A 19,332-nucleotide genomic window follows, 5' to 3' on the forward strand; every position below is an offset into this window, starting at 1 on the left:
CTTATAAGTCGTCATCCAAACAGGCCTATAGATATCATTACCCTTTCATTTTTATATTTGTTGGTTTTGTAACCGAAATCAAATCAATTATAACCGAACCATGATTTTTTAAACCGAAATCGAATCTGAACCTGCTGTTGCGGTTCCGGTTTTATCCAGAAACCGAACCGAATCGGCCCATACTCTCCCCTAAGTGAAATGAGTATAAATTGATCCGAACACGTATTGATATATATATCATTTTCCGGAGACTACAATTATAATGAAAGTTATAAATCTCGAAAATTATATATGTTCTATTGTGAAAATCTAAAATTCAAGTAATTAATTGATTTTTCGTCTATTTATTTTCAAAATCCAAAATATTACAAACCGATCTATAATTTTCGAGAAATTGATCGAATCAACCAATGTTTACAATGTTTGTTAAAACACTTAGCTTGAATAAATAAATTTTGTAACAAAAAATGTAAACATTACAAAAAATAAATTTCAAAAATAAAAAAAAATAAAAACATAAAAAAATCCGAGCATCGCACGGACCGAGCATGAATTCGGGCACGGCCCCGAAATAGGGGACCCGACCCGAAATGAGTAGGATAAAATTAGAGCAATTTGAAAGAGGATAATATATATAAGGTGGTAATATAAAAACACTCCCCAGTTCTCCTCCCGCCATGACTAGTTTCTTAGCTTCATCCCCTGCTCTCAAAACTCCCCCTCTTTCTCATTCCTATCAAGTATCTTATTCTTTTTAAATGTTTTTTTTATTAATATTTGAATTTATTAAATGGTTTTTAATATTTTATATTTCTTCTGCTTTTTTTGTTAATTGCAGTTATCATCAGTATTGCTTCAAAGATGGAATGCTGGGTTTGTTTCCACTGCCAAGTTTTCGATAAATATTCGTTTTATCAGGAGGTGCGTGTAATACAAATGCGTTAGTTTCACTTCATTCATTTTTGTTAGATTAATCAATATTTGTTGTTGTTGTTTCAATTTATTAATTGTACACTATAATTTTATGTTTGCAATTAGGATTCTGTTATACATTATTTAAGACCTTGGTTTGATACCGTAAAATTGTGCTCAAGGGCGGATTCATGTAGGGGCCAACGGGACACGTGCCCCCACAGAACAAAAAAATTATGGTTTTTTATTAAAATTTTAAGGTATAAATATGTATATTTTATAAAGTGACCCCACTAAAAAAGATTTTGTGCTCTATAAAACTAGTAAATCTTTCATTATTTGAGGCATTTTTTTTTTTGCTAATTGATAATACACGCACAGGCCAGAGATCAAACTCCTGACCTCCCGCAAGGGTACAAGAGCTCAACCACTGCACCAACACTTTGTTGGCAATTTAAGGCATTTTTAGTTTTATTTATAGTGATATGATCATAAATTGGAAATCAAATGATTAAAATACTAATTTTTAGCACTTACATATAAAAAAATTCAAAATATCTACTGAAAATGACCAATTTTTTTTTTGAATTTGGACCACTGAGGCGTAACATAATCACTTAAGTACATGGTGCGCCACAGAGGTCGGGCTCTGGCGGCCTCTGGATCCGCCTCTGATTGTGCTGATTACTTAAAATATGATATCAAATTGTCAATGATAGCCCGGCTTTGAGAGGGGTCTCGGGTTCGAGTGCTCCACTCCCTCTATTTTTTTTGACAAACACTCAGTCTATTTAATATTGTTTGTTTGTTTAGTTCAGTCTGCTGTATTTCATAGAATGCATCAAGAAACTTCACAAGTAGATTTATGGAATATAAATTACAAAGAATTCTTGGTTTTCGGTTATTGCTTAGAGATATTTACTTTGTAGGTATGTAACAGAATGCACTAAACACTTAAACTATAGTTTCTTTGAGTTTGAGACTTGGGACTAATACAACTATATGATGATTTTGTTTTCCTTACCCTGTCGTATAGGAATTATAATAGAGAACTGGGCACTTATATGCTAACCTCTGCAAACAAAATTACAATTTATATTTTACTTTTACGAGTGATAGGTTGAGTGATGATAACTATATCACTTGTTCCTTATCATAAACAGGAAAACTTTACTGTGTGCAGTCAGCAAAGATGCTGAAGAGTCATTTAAGAAGACAGTTGAAGTGGATTACCTTATAGATCTGCTACGGGATGCGGATGAAAAAGAAGTAGGTTTGTGGAGAGTTGCAGTTTTTATTGTTGCTATACCACTAGTAGTAATCTAAATTAATGTTGTCCAATGACTCCACAAAGTTTATTTTTTTATCGTATTCTATGGGCAGGTTTAGCCAACATACCTTTTGACAAACTAGCATAAAACTTGTTTTTGACATTACAGCTTCAAATGTTATTTCCTAATAGAAAATTCTTGTATCTATATAGTTTGGAAAACACATGCACAATGACAAATATTTTGCAAGCTCGATTAGTCATTTCCAGACTGAAATTTTGACAGCATTGGTTAATAAGATGATTCATGGACCAGGGTTACATGTTCCTTATGCTAGTTGTCTCTAGATATTTCCGTGTTCTAATTCTTTGTAAAGATATCTTAATGTTATCTGATTCTTATCCCTTTATAATATTCAGTACTGTCAGTTCCTTGTGATGTTTATACATGCCTGTGGTAATCCTATTGAGCTTGTGATATACTCAAAAGCCTTATAAAATTTAGAATTCCTTCAGTATCAAAATCCATTCTATAATTATATTGGTACAAAAATTGTATCAGTGGGATATTTATTTCATTTTGAGTAAATATTGTTCTATTACTTCAAGTTGCATAGTTTTCTCTGGACTTGAACAAGTAACTAGTCACAATAGCTGCTCCGTATTGTAATTTTTTTTGCCAACAGCTTAAGAAGCTTGTTGTGGAAAATATCCTTGCTTTTAACGAGGGCTTTTGGATAAGACTTGCAGCTAGAAGTGATACATGCAAATCTGAGGATGATAAGGCATTGCTTCTGACCAACTATTTTGTTCATTTATATAACTTTGAGTGTTACTTGTGCTTTTACTAGAGTAACTTTCTTGGTCTTCTTGCATTTGCAGAAGGATTACGAGGAATTGGCTTCGTCAGTAATGAGCATTGTTGAACTCATTGTTCACAAGACGAAGGTATTTATTTCCGTTCTTTCTGTAAAAGGACATCTTCCTGCACAATATTAAATTATTTTACTAGATTCCTTCCTTAAAAGGGAAAGAATATTTTACTAGATTTGACTCCATATTGTTTTGTAATCATCGTGATCTTGTTTCCTTGCAGGAAAAAATTGAATCAGCAACAGATATTCTCAAAGATATCTTAAGACCTGTAGTTGATGAAGAGGGAGAGATTTGTTGGCCTCCTAGGGACCCTGACGCTCTCAGTCGAATGGAAAAAGTATATTAATATGTTTTACCTTGTTAATGTAATTTGATATGTGAAAACATTTTGATGCAGTCCGGGGTGATAATTGTTGCCTTATTCTTGAATTATAGTTTGCAGCCTATTTTCTGCAGTGATTTTAACACCGAAAAAATTGTTGACATGTGATTTACTTTATCTTTATAATAAAAATATGGATTCAATTAAAGTTATGGATCTTGGTCAGTTCAGGTAGTGTATTGCATTTTTTTAAAACTCATAAATGGAGTTACACATTTTCTGCAATTTGTTCTCACTTGTGCAATTTTAAATTAGGAAATAAACCGGAGGGAATTAGAAGGCCAACTTGATGAAGGATTCTTGGCAGAAGTTAGTGCACAACTGCGGCAGGTTAAAATGGCAATCTTCTCCCAAAATATCCTGAATGTGTACTGTTTGTGACACTTGTTGTGAAAGGAGTTCAGATTTAGGTCATGTTGCTTATTTTTTATTCTAATTCAGTCATATAAGGTTGAGACACTGAAAATATTCACAACTGTTTGTACCTAACTATTGTGTCAATCAGTCTTTAGATTGACAGAACGATAAGAACTGGACATGGATAAAAGTTCTTTTCTGATCCTCGTCTTCAGACTGGAGATTGTTGCAATATATTTAAATACTTATATCTTTATCTGATGCAGGCAAAAGAAGATGGAGACAAGCCAGGGTTTGAAGCCATGTTACAAAAAGTATTGCAACTATATGCTTCCAGGGTCCTCTCAAAACGTAGTTATGCCAAGAAAGGTGTTTCAGCAGTTCATGTTATACCTCTAAGCTTTCATAGAACACACAATTGTCCAACTAATTGAACTATTTGTTAAGCTCAGTAGTCAAGATGAAAATGATATATATAACCTGGTAGTGGGCGGAACTGAATAACATGAACCATAAAAGTACTTGCATTATCACCCTTATATATAAGCTTCACGGAATAACCTTTAAGTCTGAAGTATTTACATTATAGAATTCTAATGACTATGAGTTATGCAATAATGGATATCCATGTCGAGATGGAGATGTTTCCTGTTTATATTATTAATAACCATTAGTACATTAATTGCTGATTGAAGAACATTAGTATTATGTACAATATCTCTTATTAAAGCCGGTTCTGGATTGGCAATAGCATGTTGATCTCATCCCTATTCATGTAAAGTAATGTTAATAGTTAGAAAAATAACTGTGATTTATTGCTTTATCAAACGAGAAATTTAATTTAAGTTGTGTTACTTAAGATATATGTGTATAGAAATCTTTTATTATCAAAGAAATAGATTTTAAAAGAGACATAGATAAATTCTAGTAGATATTTATATTTTATGGTGCACAGTGCCCCGGGAAATTTTGGTCCCTGGCTCTGCCACTTATGCTGCCACCATTTGTTTGCCTGAAAAATAGTTCATATTTGCCTTTGAAAAGCTGAAAGATGTCAACATCATTTTAGCCTCTATTAGTGTTTCCAAACTTCAAAGCGTATCTAACTTTTATTGTACAAAAATCACATAGATGTCAATTATATAATTTTTCGTTTCGGTGCAGGGACTGAAGTTCTTTTACCTGAGCAATTTCTTGAGACTATAATCGGAGGTACTTGTGGCTTTAACCTACCAAGATCTAGAGTTAAAATCATTTTGTCTTTATGCTATCTTTTTACAAGATGGATTTGTTCCTCTTCAATATGCACAAAAGTTTCTCGCTAGTTTAGAGAAGTAGGAGACCATTTCTAGATTACTAAAAACCTCAGAGGCTCTACAGCTCAGACATATAATTACTGTCACTGCCTAGAAAATATTATCAAACACTGATGCAAACTTGGTTTAGACTGATTCTATGAACTCTGGTTCCTTGTGCGAATTCATAATCCGGTGAGACGACGGTACCTTTTATCTTACTATGATGGTGTGTGGAGCATGTTGGCCTTTAATTGTTGAATTTGCGTAAAAGACAAATGCAACATACTGAGATTAAATTGAATAAGTAATAGCCTCGAGCTGCCTGACCCACTTTGAGTATCTAAATAAAATGAAAGTGGTATAGAAGCCAGATATGCTGGATAGCTATGAAGTTTTGAGATTGACCACCTACTCAATTTCCGTTCCTTTTTATTTGTAGAATTTATATTATAGACTATATATTTTGAGGATGTCTGACCTGTGAATTTTGTGGCAATTTTTCAGAAGCTTCATGTGTTTGTTTTGTAACAGAACATGGATTCTTCTATTGCATGCCTTATAATAAGTATAAAGTAATGTTGTTCTGGTAAATTTTGAGAGAAGGAAACAGAGAAAAGACTTTAAGTGCAAATATTTTCTCCAGAATACATTTTTCTTGGTTGTTTATAATGACAGGCTTAAACCCTATGCAGCTCCTGAACAAGAATGGAATAAGCTGTTGCTTGATGGATTAAGTATCGGTAAAGGGAAAGTTACACCTGAAGAATTGTCTGCTGTAATTAACAAACGTATGGAGCGGACCTTAATTAGAACGGTAAGAACATTACTAGATCCAAGAACCCTTCAAAGTTCCTAATAGTTCAATGTTCGCTTTTTCCCTTTTTTTAATTATCATATTCAAACATTCATTCTGTCCCAATCCAACTGAATCAGGAGGGAGGTTCCTATGCACAGCGTATTCTTAGCGAGTATTTAAAAGGCATTCAGTCAAGATCAGAGGAGATTATTCAAGTACTTGAAGGTAAGACATAGTTTTAGCAGAGGCGCATTTTTTGAAACCAACTTGGGATCGAGGAACAAAGGCATGGTGGAAATATTTTCATCGTATTAAAATTATAAGATAAGCGAGCTAAATCTTCTGACGGAAAGAAAATTTCGATCTTTGTATTTACTCATACATTTATACCGTGGCCGAACCTTCGATTCCTGAGGTGTGACATGAATTTCATATGTATGTTACTTTTTTGTATAAATCAATCAAGCTCATGTAAGCTTCAGATGTTCTTGAATTTTTTCATTTGCATTTACAAGCAACATATTTGAAGTAGGATATCGCATTTTTGTAAATATTTAGAGCAAGGAGGATATTGAGCTGGAATGATTAAGCTTGATGTCTGCATAATAAAATTAATTAAGACCCAGCTGTTAACTGCCCTGTAAGCAACACCAAGTAGCCTAAGATAATACTGTACTTATCGTAAGTAATTAAAGATAGTTATTGTTAGAATAATAATATAAGATACCGGAAAGAGTCTTCATCAATAATTTGAGGTTTTAGAGCGAGTGGTATGACTCCTTAACAATTATAGATGAATCACACGGGCCATTGTTTGGATCGGGGGATTCCAACCCAGTTAACGGGAATTAGAACCTTCTTCCCGTTCTTATTAACCAGGCCATCATAATGTAGAACACCCCAATAACTAATTCCATATAAACATGCAATATTAAGCTCTTAAACATGAATGTGAATGTGATTGACTATTCCCAAAATATAATACACAAAGATGATGAATTCAAGAAACTATAAAAGAAGGTATCAGTAACAAATCGGCTAATTATTTCGGGCACATTGAACAACATATATTTGTTCTTATCATAACAAATAGAAAAACAACAATTTTAAATTGGTTGATCTGTAACATCCAAGCCCACAACCGAGTGCATACTTGACCGAACAACTCTTCAGTTTGGTACATATTAGTTGTTCACTTGTATCTATAAAGGTCTAAAACACTACGTGGGATGTTACAATCCTAGGTTACGTATAGGCCACCTTCAGGGTATAAACTGTCCATTTCAATCTTCAAAGTCGATATCCATGTTTATTCATTGAAATGCATAAAGAACTGCATCGTGTTCGCAGAAAATCGAATCAAAACAAGCATATTAGGCCGATGAATTGTTCCCATTTGTACATTATAGTATAATACAAGAATTATTCGAAAGATTGTATATAGAGAAGTAGGTAATGTTAGTGATCGTTAATATCATTGAGGAGCACTTTATCCTTAACGACTAAAATTATGCTATAAATACACTTAAGAGTAAGACACCTGTAAACTAAGCCAACCGCCTCCAATATTCTCTCAAGTACTCTTAACATTCTTGGATTTTATCAGGCATGTCAACAGCATTGAGTTACAAGGTGAAGAGGAGGTCTCCGGAGTTGATAACTCCGGAAAAGCCTACTCCTCGCGAGTACAAGCTTCTGTCAGATATCGATGATCAACAGAGTCTGCGATTCCAGCTCCCCATGATACAATTTTATACGAGAAACGAGTTGATGATGAGGAAGAATGTTGATCCGGTGAATGTGATAAGGGTGGCATTAGCTAAAACACTCGTGTTTTATTATCCGTTTGCTGGTAGACTACGAGAAGGAGCTGGTAGAAAACTTATGGTTGAGTGTACTGGCGAAGGAGTTATGTTTGTTGAGGCTGATGCGGATGTTGCAGTTGAGCATTTTGGCGATCCGGTTATGCCTCCGTTTCCTTGCTCTGATGAGCTGCTTTTTGATGTTCCAGGCTCTAGTGGGATTCTTGATTGTCCTCTGATACTCGTGCAGGTAAACGTAGTTAATGTGGTTCGTTCGTCAGAGATAAATTAGTAATCATTTCACAGTTTAGCTAGTAGATTTAAGCTATGAATGCTTGTTTAGTAAATTTGAGCAGCTAAGGAGTCTCTGAGTTCACTCTCTAGAAGTGAAGAGAACGCTCTTTATAAATAAAGAGCGGTGGGAGACTGGGAGGCTCTTGACGATTCAAGAAGGTATTAACAAACTGTTGTAACTAACTGACAGTTTTTGTCCGTGCTCTTCAAAATTTAACTTAAGAGCCAAAATAAGGAGTCTCGAGGAGATACTCTAAGCTTTATGAACAGTTGAAGAGGAAATAAGTCAGTACTTTGTTAAAAATAAATTCCTCGCTACTTTTCTACTGCGGTAAATAAGAATAAGGTAAAAAAGTGTATGCTATATCTTCAATTTAATCAACAATTTGTGTTGATTTAAACAGGTGACGCGTTTCAAATGTGGAGGATTCGCTCTTGCTTTGCGGATAAACCACACAATGTGTGATGTGGCAGGAATTGTACAATTCATGACTGCTTTAAGCGAGATAGCTAGAGGTGCAGATGCCCCGTCTCTGCCACCGGTCTGGCAAAGAGAGCTACTCGATGCCAGAGATTCACTTCGAGTCACGTATGCACATCGCGAATATGATGAAGTGATTGTTAACTGAGGAGACAATGATTCCCCCTGAACTGCTTGAACATCGTTACTTTTTCTTTGGACCTTCTGAAATCTGTGCACTACGACGTTTTCTTCCATATAATCTTACCAAGTGTTCAACATTCGAAGTTCTCACTGCTAGTCTTTGGCGATGTAGCATTATTGCTCTCCAAGTTGATCCAGAGGAGGAAGTGCGCGTGATTTGTCTTGTCAATGCCCGCGCATCATTCAATCCTCCTCTGCCAAACGGCTACTATGGAAACACAATCGCGTTCCCAGTAGCCATCACAAAAGCTAAAAACATGACATCTCATCACTCAATTGAACTTGCAGTAAAACTTATTAAAAAAGCCAAGGCAGATGTTACTGAAGAGTACATGAGATCAGTAGCAGACCTAATGGTTATGAAAAATCGACCTCATTTCACGCCCCGTAACACATTTCTAGTGTCGAATGTGACACGAACTGGATTCGGAGACGTGGATTTAGGCTGGGGTACAGCTGTTTACACCGGCCTTCTCCCTGGAAAGGCGAGTTTTTACGTGCCTTTCAAGAACAAGAAGGGTGAGAATGGGATCCTGGTGCCTGTTTGCTTGCCTAGTTTTGTTATGAAAAGATTTGTGAGAGAAGTTGATAGCATGTTACAGGATGATGTTGAATTAGTTGCAGAAGAAAGTTCACCTCATATTAAGTCCGCTCTATAAATAATCTAGCATTTATGTTTTGATCACCACTGTATTAACTTATTGGTTAGTTCCAGGGACGGATCCAGAAATATATTTTCAGGGGGACACCGAGCAAATTTTGTAAAGACACTCTTATAATTTTGAATTTTATGGGGGCAATTTCATATATTTTCATAAATTTTAATGGTGAAAAAACGTAAAATTTGATTTTAGGGGGGACACGTGTCCCCCGGTGCCCCTAGATCCGCCCCTGGTTAGTTCTTAACACTCATTTACCATCAATCTTTGATAAGTACTAAAGCTATTATAATTAACCACTAATTTGTCTGCGACTAAGTATCTACCTGTCTATCCTATGACTAAACTAGAGAAGCACGGAATGTTAGGTAAGTGATAGTTAGGTAAAATACTTTATCGTTTTCTTGAAGTGAAAGTTTTGAAACGAAAAAATGTCAAATTTGCATTTATCGCCTCTTACTTTTGTTTTTTTTTTTCTAATTGATAACACACATCGAACTCCTGACCTCCCGCAAGGGGTACAAGAGCTCAACCACTGCACCAACACTTACTTTTGTTCTTTTTAAAAACTCGGAAGCACAAATATGAATGAAAGTGAAAACTGCTTTACTTATCCACCACCGCTTGCTTTCCTCCCATTTTAGAACTCGGTAGTAAGGTGTTAAAAACCCGTTTTTTAGAAATGAAACGGATTAGACTATTTATTTTGAGGATGCTGACCTGTGAATTATGTGGCAATTTGTCAAAAGCTTCATGTGTATGTCCTGTAACAGCACAAGGATTCTTCTACTGTATGCCTTGTAAGTTGTAATCAGGGGAGGATCTAGTAACGGGTACCGGGGACACGTGACCTAAATTCTAGGCAGCTGAGCTTCTGAACAAGAATGGAATGAGCTGTTGCTTGATGGATTAACTATCGGTAAAGGGAAAATTACACCTGAAGAATTCTCTGCTGTAATTAACAAACGTATGGAGCGGACTTTAATTCAAACCGTAAGAACATTACTATTCAACTGAGATATTGCGCCACAATTTGTTGCTCGTTACCCAGTACACTTGTATGGACTTTTTCTATAATTTAATTAGACATACATTCCATGAAGTATCAAAATAATGGAATAGTCGGAGGACCGTATGTGTTCAAGTTCAAGCCAAACATATTTGCGAAATAATACGTTTTGTAATATATTCGATTACTCGAAGGATTACATATGTTGAAGCTGAACATCAGAGGGGGAGTGCCCGCGTGAGCCATCGCATGGGGCCTAAAATAGAGGGTCCCAAATTTACGACCTTATATATATTAATATATATATATTTAAGAAAAATAATATGATATATATTAATATATATATTTAAGAACAATAATATGATAATAAATGTAAAATGGACTTGTTTTGATGATAACCGAAAGTGTATTTTTGGATAAATTGTTATAAAAAATGTGAGATAACCCTCTTAATGTGCGAGAAGAATTTCTCATTTTAACTAAATTGTCGGAATATATTTCTTGTTTACATATTTTGATTGTTGCCAAAATTTATCTCTTTTAAATTTATATTAAAATAAATTACGGGCTCAATTTTGTAATTTCGCACAGACCCCGATTTTTTTGCCCAGGCCCTGCTGAACATTTTTTGCAAAAACAATAAAGTCTACAATGTCTTGCTATGCTCAGTAGAACATATCATACTGTTATAAATACAGATCATATCTTACTTAATCCAGTTGTTAATTGTCCTGTAAGCACCGAACCAATTAATAATGCACTTCTCTTCTCTAAGTACTGCACTGATCCAAACACACCACCGAATATATCTCGGACCCAACAACCCATCAAATGTGAATTCAAAAGCGATAGTGAATTGATATATAATATTCAGAGAAATCGTCTTTATAAAGATCTCAAACTACTCTTACTCAAACGATCTGATATATTACAGTATCGCAATATAGCAGAGAAATCGTCTTTATAGAGATGACAACTACTCTTATTCAAACGATCTGAGATATTACACTATCACAATATAGCAGAGAAATCGTCTTTATAAAAGATCACAACTACTCTCATTCAAACGATCTGAGATATTACAGTATCGCAATTAAGTGAAGATAATTACATCAGAAATCACACACAATGTTATCCATAAACGTGCTCTAAGCATAATAAAATACACAAAGATGATAAATTCAAGAAACTAGAATACAAGGCATGCTGTCACAAATCGGCTAATTTCGGTCGTATCGACAATATCCAGCCTCTTGTTTTCATATCTGTGTTCTCAGCTTCTCATCTTGCCAAACAGAAAAACAATAATATAAAATTGGTTATAAAAGCGTCTGTTTCAATCTTCATACTCGAAATTCATGTTAATTCTTCGAAATGCAAAAAAAAAAATGCAGAAAAAAATGAATGAAAACAAACATATGAGGCCAATGAAAATGATCCTGTTTGTACATAACAGTATAATCCAAGAATTAGCCGAAAGATTAGATATCGATAATTATGAATCGTTAATATCATTGGGGAGCACCTGCATTATCCGTAATCACTGAAACATGCTATATATACCTTGCACATTCACTAAGAGCAAGACAATTGAGCCTTTAAATTATCTTAGAATTTATCAGGCATGTCGAAAGCTTTGAGTTACAAGGTGAGAAGGAGGTCTCCAGAGTTGATAACTCCGGAGAAGCCTACTCCTCGCGAGTACAAGCTTCTGTCGGATATTGATGATCAACAAAGTCTTCGATTCCAGATCCCCATGATACAGTTTAATGCGAGAAACGAGTTGATGATGAGAAAGAATGTTGATCCGGTGAATGTGATTAGGGTGGCATTAGCTAAAACACTCGTGTTTTATTATCCGTTTGCTGGTAGACTACGAGAGGGAGCTGGTGGAAAACTTATAGTTGAGTGTACTGGTGAAGGAGTTCTGTTTGTTGAGGCTGATGCGGATGTTGCAGTTGAGCGTTTTGGCGATCCGGTTATGCCTCCGTTTCCTTGCTCCGATGAGCTGCTTTTTGATGTTCCGGGCTCTAGTGGCATTCTTGATTGTCCTTTAATACTCATGCAGGTAAGAGTATGATAACTTATGCGTATGTTATAGCATATCATAATATATGGGGGAGAAAATAGGTTAGTACTAGATTACTCTGGTATCATGCTAAGTAACCAGTCCGTCTGAAACCTTAAAATGGTAGATGAAGGCCCGAACAAGATCTTATACTCTTTAACAGATTAAAAAATAAATTCCTCACTAGTTTTCTTCAGCGCCAAATTTAAAGTAAGATAAAATAGGTGCATATTGTATCTTCAATTTAATCAACAATTAGCGTCGATGTAAACAGGTGACTCGTTTCAAATGTGGAGGATTCGCTCTTGCTTTGCGAGTAAACCACACAATGTGCGATGTGGCAGGAGTTGTACAATTCTTGACTGCTTTAAGCGAGATAGCTAGAGGTGCAGATGCCCCATCTTTGCCACCAGTATGGCAAAGAGAGCTACTCAATGCCAGGGACTCGCTTCGAGTCACGTATGCACATCGCGAATATGATGAGGAGATTAGTATCGACAGCACAAAGATTCCGCCTGAAATTGAACATCGTTACTTTTTCTTTGGACCTTCTGAAATCCGTGCACTGCGACGTTTTCTTCCATATAATCCTACCAAGTGTTCAACATTCGAAGTTCTTACTGCTAGTCTTTGGCGATGTCGCACTATCGCTCTCCAAGTTGATCCAGAGGAGGATGTGCGCGTTATTTGTCTTGTCAATGCACGCGCATCATTCAATCCTCCTCTGCCAGACGGTTACTATGGAAACACCTTCGCGTTTCCAGTAGCCATCACAAAAGCTAAAAACCTGACATCTCATCATGACTCAATTGAACTTGCAGTAAAACTTATTAAAAAGGCCAAGGCAGAAGTTACCGAAGAGTACATGAGGTCAGTAGCAGACCTAATGGTTATGAAAAATCGACCTCATTTTACGATGCATAATACGTATGTAGTGTCGAATCTGACACGAGCTGGAGTCGGAGATTTGGATTTTGGCTGGGGGAAAGCTGTTTACGCCGGCCTTCTTCCGGTAATGGCGAGTTTTTACATGCCTTTTAAGAACAAAAAGGGCGAGAATGGAATCCTGGTGCCTATTTGTTTGCCAAGTTTTATCATGAAAAGATTTGTGCGAGAACTTGATAGCATGTTACAGAATGATGTTAAATTGGTTGCAGAAGAAAGTTTATCCTATATTAAGTCCGCTCTGTAAGCTAGTAAATGGTCACGTTAACCGATTGTTAGCAGCAGATATATAAAGATGGCTCTCATGTATTCACATCAAAAAATTAAAAGTTCTATTATAAACGCTTTTTGCTATATAACAAGTAACACCCTAATAACCAAACAGAGTATAATTTGTAGTTGATTAATTCGTGTTTTGATTATCCCTTTCAATAACAATCGTTTCTTTAAAATCAAATGATCCAAATCGTTGAATCTAAATACTTCTAATGTTGACAACCAAAGTTAACCAAAGTTAAAGATGAACAAGATTGTATTACACATTTATGATAAAATTAATTGAGTACCCAGGCTTAGTGCATGACAAAAATAGTTTGTGATAAAATTAATTGATAGCGAAAGTGATAAATAATAATATAATAATAAAAGTAATAAACAAACATGAGCGATTGAGCGTATGATTGTATTCACACGGGACATAATTACAAGGATAAATCTTAGATATTTAGATGTTCCTTATACTTTTGACCCTAAATGGAGGAAAAACATCCTCCATTTATCACCCACAATCAGATGGTCAGAGTGAGCGGTTGAACCAATGTATCGAGATGTATCTCCGTTACCTCTCCAATCAAAAACCATCAGACTGGGTAAATTGGCTACCTCTGGCCGAACTTTTGTATAACACAACCTATCAGTCTGCCATCAAAATGACTCGATACAAAGCTCTCTACGGCAGAGACCCACCCAGCTTCAATTACCACCAAGCTCAGAAAACTAACATTGCCTCAGTTGATCAGTTCATGTCCCAACGAACTGAAATCCAGCAACTTCTCAAAATTAACCTCTCTCTTGCTCAAGAACGAATGGTTCTGTATGCTAATAACAAACGCTCGGAGCGTCACTTCAAAGAAGGGGACTATGTCCTTCTTAAAGTTCAAGCCTTTCGACAGCTCTCTCTCAAGAATACCAAAGATAACAAGTTTTCGGCTCGTTACTATGGTCCTTACAAGGTTCTTAAAAAAAAACAAGCCTGAAGTTGCTTTATTGATCAAATGGAAGGGTCGAGTCCCGGAGGATGCGACTTGGGAGGATTATGATGAAATCAAATCAAAATTTCCTACCTTTATCGGCGAGGTCGCCGCTTTTCAAGAAGAGGGTATTGTTTTTTTTTTTTTGACAAACAAAGAAATTTTATTGATTATAAATTATTTGCCAGTACACTTGAAACCTCAAGTCCTATCGAAAACTCGATCTGGAAATGAATAAGACAAGCGTGCTAACTCGTGCGCCGCCTTATTAGCAGATCGTTTTACAAAAAACAGCGAAACTGTGTTGAGCTCCTTTAGCAAACTTCGACAATCAGTAATAACCTGCCCAAACGGAGAATGAAGCGGAGTATCACTGCGAATGGCTTGGACGACCGATAAACAGTCAGACTCCACTATAACCTTACTCCAGCTTGCATCCTTGATCCAGCTTAAAGCTTCTTTGACAGCCATAGCCTCTGCCATATTAGCTGAAATTAACCCCAAGTTGTACCGTGTCCTAGCTTGTAACACCTGGCCTGTGCTATATCGATTCACCAAGTGAGTGGGATAAAAGGGAAATGTATTCAAGTATGAGAATGTATCCTCCATGTCCCAGAAAAAACAAGTCTGGTGAACAGTAAGTTGGGTTTCTCTTGCGAAAATAAGGCTGGTGTCCACTGTAACTCCACCTCTCTTCATGGCTCTCGGATACACTACTTCCAAACTAAATCTTGGGATGAAACTAATATTAACATGGCTAGCCATTATGGTGCAAACTTTTTTCATATAATATAGAAAATTGGAGTACTTGATGGGCAGAGCCAGAAACCTGAGTTTGGGGTGGCGAAATTTTTTTGGGAGTCACTGATATATTTTTTAATTTCTTATGTATTAAATTAATTTATAAAAAATTATCTTCAACAATTTCAATGTATAAATATACTTGAATTCGTGTATTAAATTCATAATTATTGTAAATATCAATAATATTAGTATTAGATTCATAAAATTCATATATTTTGAGGGGGCGAAAATTAAAAATATGAAGATTTTTATACTAAATATATGAATGTGAAATTTGTTCCGGTAAATTTCAATACTAATTTCATGAGTATACCGGAGTTTGGGATGGCGACCGCACCCGCCTGCCACCCCTTGCCTCCGCCCCCGCTGATGGGACTGTTTATGTTCGGGCCGAACATGTTTGCGGAACAATTTGTTTTGCTACTGAAAAATGCTACAGTTTTCGAAAGCGTCCCAAAACCGTTCCGGAATGATAATGTATCATTATATTATTGATCATTCTCCCATAATTGAATGGACTGTCGTGCATACATGTGAGTCCTGATGAATCAATATACGTCATGTGTTATTTGAGAACATTTTTGGGATCCATTTGAAGATACGTAGCACTCCTCTTTGCAGTATATTAGATTTACTTAAGGCACTCTATGTTTTGCAATGTTCACCGGAACAAATCATATCTGAGACTTACAAATACTTTTCAGTATAATTTATAATGATCTGACACGTATATAATTCATAGACTCAACACTTCAAAAAACTTATTTGAATCATTCTTATAATTATAGTTATTTCCGAAATCTGTAACCAGACATAAGTCGTAGAGAAACAATTAGTTTATTTAAACATGCACTAACCATAATGAGGACACCTACTATACTAGTGAATCAAAAATATAATACACAAAGATGATGAATTCAAGAAACTAGTAAAACAAGGTTTTTCATTGTAACAGATGGAAAAACATTAATATTAAATTGGTTAGATATAAAAGTGTCTATTTCAATCTCAAAATCCATGTTTATTCTTCGAAATGCATGAAAACTGTACTGAATCGCAGAGAAATCGAATCAAAGCAGGCGTATTAGGCCGATAAATTGTTCCAGGTTAAAACATTGAGGAGCATGCTATCCTTAATTACTGAATTATGCTATAAAAACCTTTAGAAATGCAGTTAGAGTACCGCATTATAAACTAAGCCAGCTGACTCCACAATTCTCTCAATTCTCAAGTACTCTTTAACATTCTTCGATTTTATCAGGCATGTCCACACCTTTGAGTTACGAGGTGAAGAGGAGGTCTCCGGAGTTGATAACTCCGGAGAAGCCTACTCCTCGTGAGTACAAGCTTCTGTCAGATATCGATGATCAACAGAGTCTGCGATTCCAGCTCCCGATCATACAATTTTATACGAGAAACGAGTTGATGATGAGAAAGAATGTTGATCCGGTGAATGTGATAAGGGTGGCATTAGCTAAGACACTTGTGTTTTATTATCCGTTTGCTGGTAGACTACGAGAAGGAGCTGGTCGAAAACTTATGGTTGAGTGTACTGGTGAAGGAGTTATGTTTGTTGAAGCTGATGCAGATGTTACAGTTGAGCATTTTGGTGATCCGGTTATGCCTCCATTTCCTTGTTCTGATGAGCTGCTTTTTGATGTTCCAGGCTCTAGTGGGATTGTTGATTGTCCTCTAATATTCATGCAGGTAACCGTATGATTAACTTATATAGTTAATGTGATTTGGTCGTTAGAGATAAACTAATTATTTAAGAAGCATGAGTGTTCTAAAAATTCCCGAATTTAGCGATTAATAGCCGACTAATCTTCTATAAGGTGGCCTACCGATTCGATTTTTGAAATCCATTAATCCTTATGAGTTTTTATTTATCGGGATATATATAATAATTTATTAATATTAAAACACTATATTTATTTAAATATAAATAATTATAGAACTTATGATATAATAAATATATATTTGTTAATAAATAACTAATATAATCAAATTAATATTTTAATATTAAAATACATCCAATTTTTGCTTCGATTAATTTTTCTGATTAACCCCCGATTTCCAATTAATACTAAATCGGTAATTGAACCGATTAGATCCTATTATTGACTTTTACAACACTGTTCAGAAGTAGTATTATTAAGTGAAGGCAAGTTTAACATTGACTTAACATTACCGTTAAAAGGAATTTAATGTGATTTGGTTGTCAACAATCCATGTATTGCACGTGTTAATAGCTAGTAACTTTGAGTAACTAGTAACTTATTTTATGATAGGTAAACAGCTATGAATGTTGTTTAGTACTCCCTCAATCGCCATAGGTAGTATACACTGAGGGATGGGTTTGACACATATTTTAAGTCTTCTTTAAAGTATAGTTATGTAAATAGTGTATTTTTAAAAAAATTGAATACAAATTTGTTGTCTAAAGGTTAATACAAAAAACAAAAATTCAAAAATAAATTATGGAAGTATACTTTATATTCACCTTAAAATGTGTGTCGAGTATTGAAAAAAACTGTACACAATTGGATGGGACAGAGGGAGTAACAATTTTGGTCGTACTCCTCAAATTTAAACTTAAGAGCCGGACTACTAGTGCAGATACTCTAAGCTTTATGAACAGGTGAAGAGAAAAGAGGTCCGTACTTGGTTAAAAATAAATTCCTCGCTAGTTTTCTACCGCGGCAAATTAATAATAAGGTAAAAAAAAGTGCATGCAACATCTTCAATTAAACCAACAATTTGTGTCGATGTAAAACAGGTGACGCGTTTCAAATGTGGAGGATTCGCTTTGTCTTTGCGAATAAACCACACAATGTGTGATGCGACAGGAATTCTACAATTCGTAACAGCTTTAAGTGAGATAGCTAGAGGTGCAGATGCCCCGTCATTGCTACCAGTATGGCAAAGAGAGCTACTCAATGCCAGGGATTCTCTTCGAGTCACTTATGCACATCGCGAATATGATGAGGAGATTAATATTGACAGTACAATGATTCCGCTTGATCTTGAACATCGCTACTTTTTCTTTGGCCCTAAGGAAATCCGTGCACTGCGACGATTTCTTCCATATAATCTTACGAAGTGTTCAACATTCGAAGTTCTTACTGCTAGTCTTTGGCGATGTCGCACTATTGCTCTGCAAGTTGATCCAGAGGAGGATGTGCGTGTTATTTGTCTTGTCAATGCACGCACATCATTCAATCCTCCTTTGCCAAACGGTTACTATGGAAACACCTTAGCGTTTCCGGTAGCCATCACAAAAGCTAAAAACATGATATCTCATTACTCAATTGAACTTGCAGTAAAACTTATTAAAAAAGCCAAGGACGGATGTTACTGAAGAGTACATGAGGTCAGTAGCAGACCTAATGGTTATGAAATATCGACCACATTTTACAATGCATAATTCATTTGTTGTGTCGAATCTGACACGAGATGGAGTCGGACAAGTAGATTTAGGCTGGGGAAAAGCTGTTTATTCCGGCCTTCTTCCAGGAATGGCGAGTTTTTAAGTGCCGTTTATGAATAAAAAGGGTGAGAATGGAATCCTGGTGCCTATTTGCTTGCCGAATTTTATCATGAAAAGATTTGTGATAGAAGTTGATAACATGTTACAGAATGATGTTAAATTGGTTGCAGAAGAAAGTTTATCCTATATTAAGTCCGCTCTGTAAGCTAGCATTATGCATAGTAAATCGTTAGGTCGCCAATTGTTAGCAGTAGACGTATAAAGATGGCTCTCATGTATTCGCATCAAAAAATTAGAAATTTTATTGTAAACGCTTTTCGTCATATAACAACCGATTATGGAAGAGCAACATCCTTCGTCATTGCAATCAGTTAATGGAGAAAATGTATCTTGTGTCTAGCAGCATTTTCTTCTGCAGGCTACAAATGGTGTGAGTGTGAGCTTCACAATTCTACT

At 35.7% G+C, this 19,332-nt stretch overlaps 3 protein-coding genes and 2 pseudogenes across 3 annotated transcripts; all 5 read left to right on the forward strand.

The window, feature by feature from the left end:
* Positions 1 to 645: 645 nt before the first annotated feature.
* Positions 646 to 6,384, forward strand: LOC141687450 (uncharacterized). The gene is made up of 11 exons (XM_074492740.1): positions 646 to 740; positions 839 to 921; positions 2,076 to 2,181; positions 2,869 to 2,967; positions 3,065 to 3,130; positions 3,279 to 3,395; positions 3,696 to 3,770; positions 4,064 to 4,166; positions 4,962 to 5,009; positions 5,788 to 5,909; positions 6,029 to 6,384. Exons 1-11 carry the CDS (start codon positions 678 to 680, stop codon positions 6,125 to 6,127), a joined length of 981 nt encoding a protein of 326 aa, XP_074348841.1. The 5' UTR covers positions 646 to 677; the 3' UTR covers positions 6,128 to 6,384.
* Positions 6,385 to 7,493: 1,109 nt separating this feature from the next.
* Positions 7,494 to 9,337, forward strand: LOC141687005 (benzyl alcohol O-benzoyltransferase-like; annotated as a pseudogene).
* A 2,370-nt stretch (positions 9,338 to 11,707) lies between these two features.
* On the forward strand, positions 11,708 to 13,579 carry LOC141683604 (benzyl alcohol O-benzoyltransferase-like). Its single transcript, XM_074488343.1, has 3 exons — positions 11,708 to 11,764; positions 11,932 to 12,387; positions 12,662 to 13,579. Exons 1-3 carry the CDS (start codon positions 11,708 to 11,710, stop codon positions 13,577 to 13,579), a joined length of 1,431 nt encoding a protein of 476 aa, XP_074344444.1.
* A 580-nt stretch (positions 13,580 to 14,159) lies between these two features.
* LOC141683605 (uncharacterized) lies at positions 14,160 to 14,588 on the forward strand. Its single transcript, XM_074488344.1, has one exon. It carries the CDS (start codon positions 14,160 to 14,162, stop codon positions 14,586 to 14,588), a length of 429 nt encoding a protein of 142 aa, XP_074344445.1.
* A 2,061-nt stretch (positions 14,589 to 16,649) lies between these two features.
* Positions 16,650 to 19,081, forward strand: LOC141683606 (benzyl alcohol O-benzoyltransferase-like; annotated as a pseudogene).
* The last annotated feature ends 251 nt before the right edge of the window (positions 19,082 to 19,332 follow it).

The sequence above is a fragment of the Apium graveolens genome, chromosome 9 (assembly GCF_009905375.1).
Source record: "Apium graveolens cultivar Ventura chromosome 9, ASM990537v1, whole genome shotgun sequence".
NCBI classification, from domain to species: domain Eukaryota; kingdom Viridiplantae; phylum Streptophyta; class Magnoliopsida; order Apiales; family Apiaceae; genus Apium; species Apium graveolens.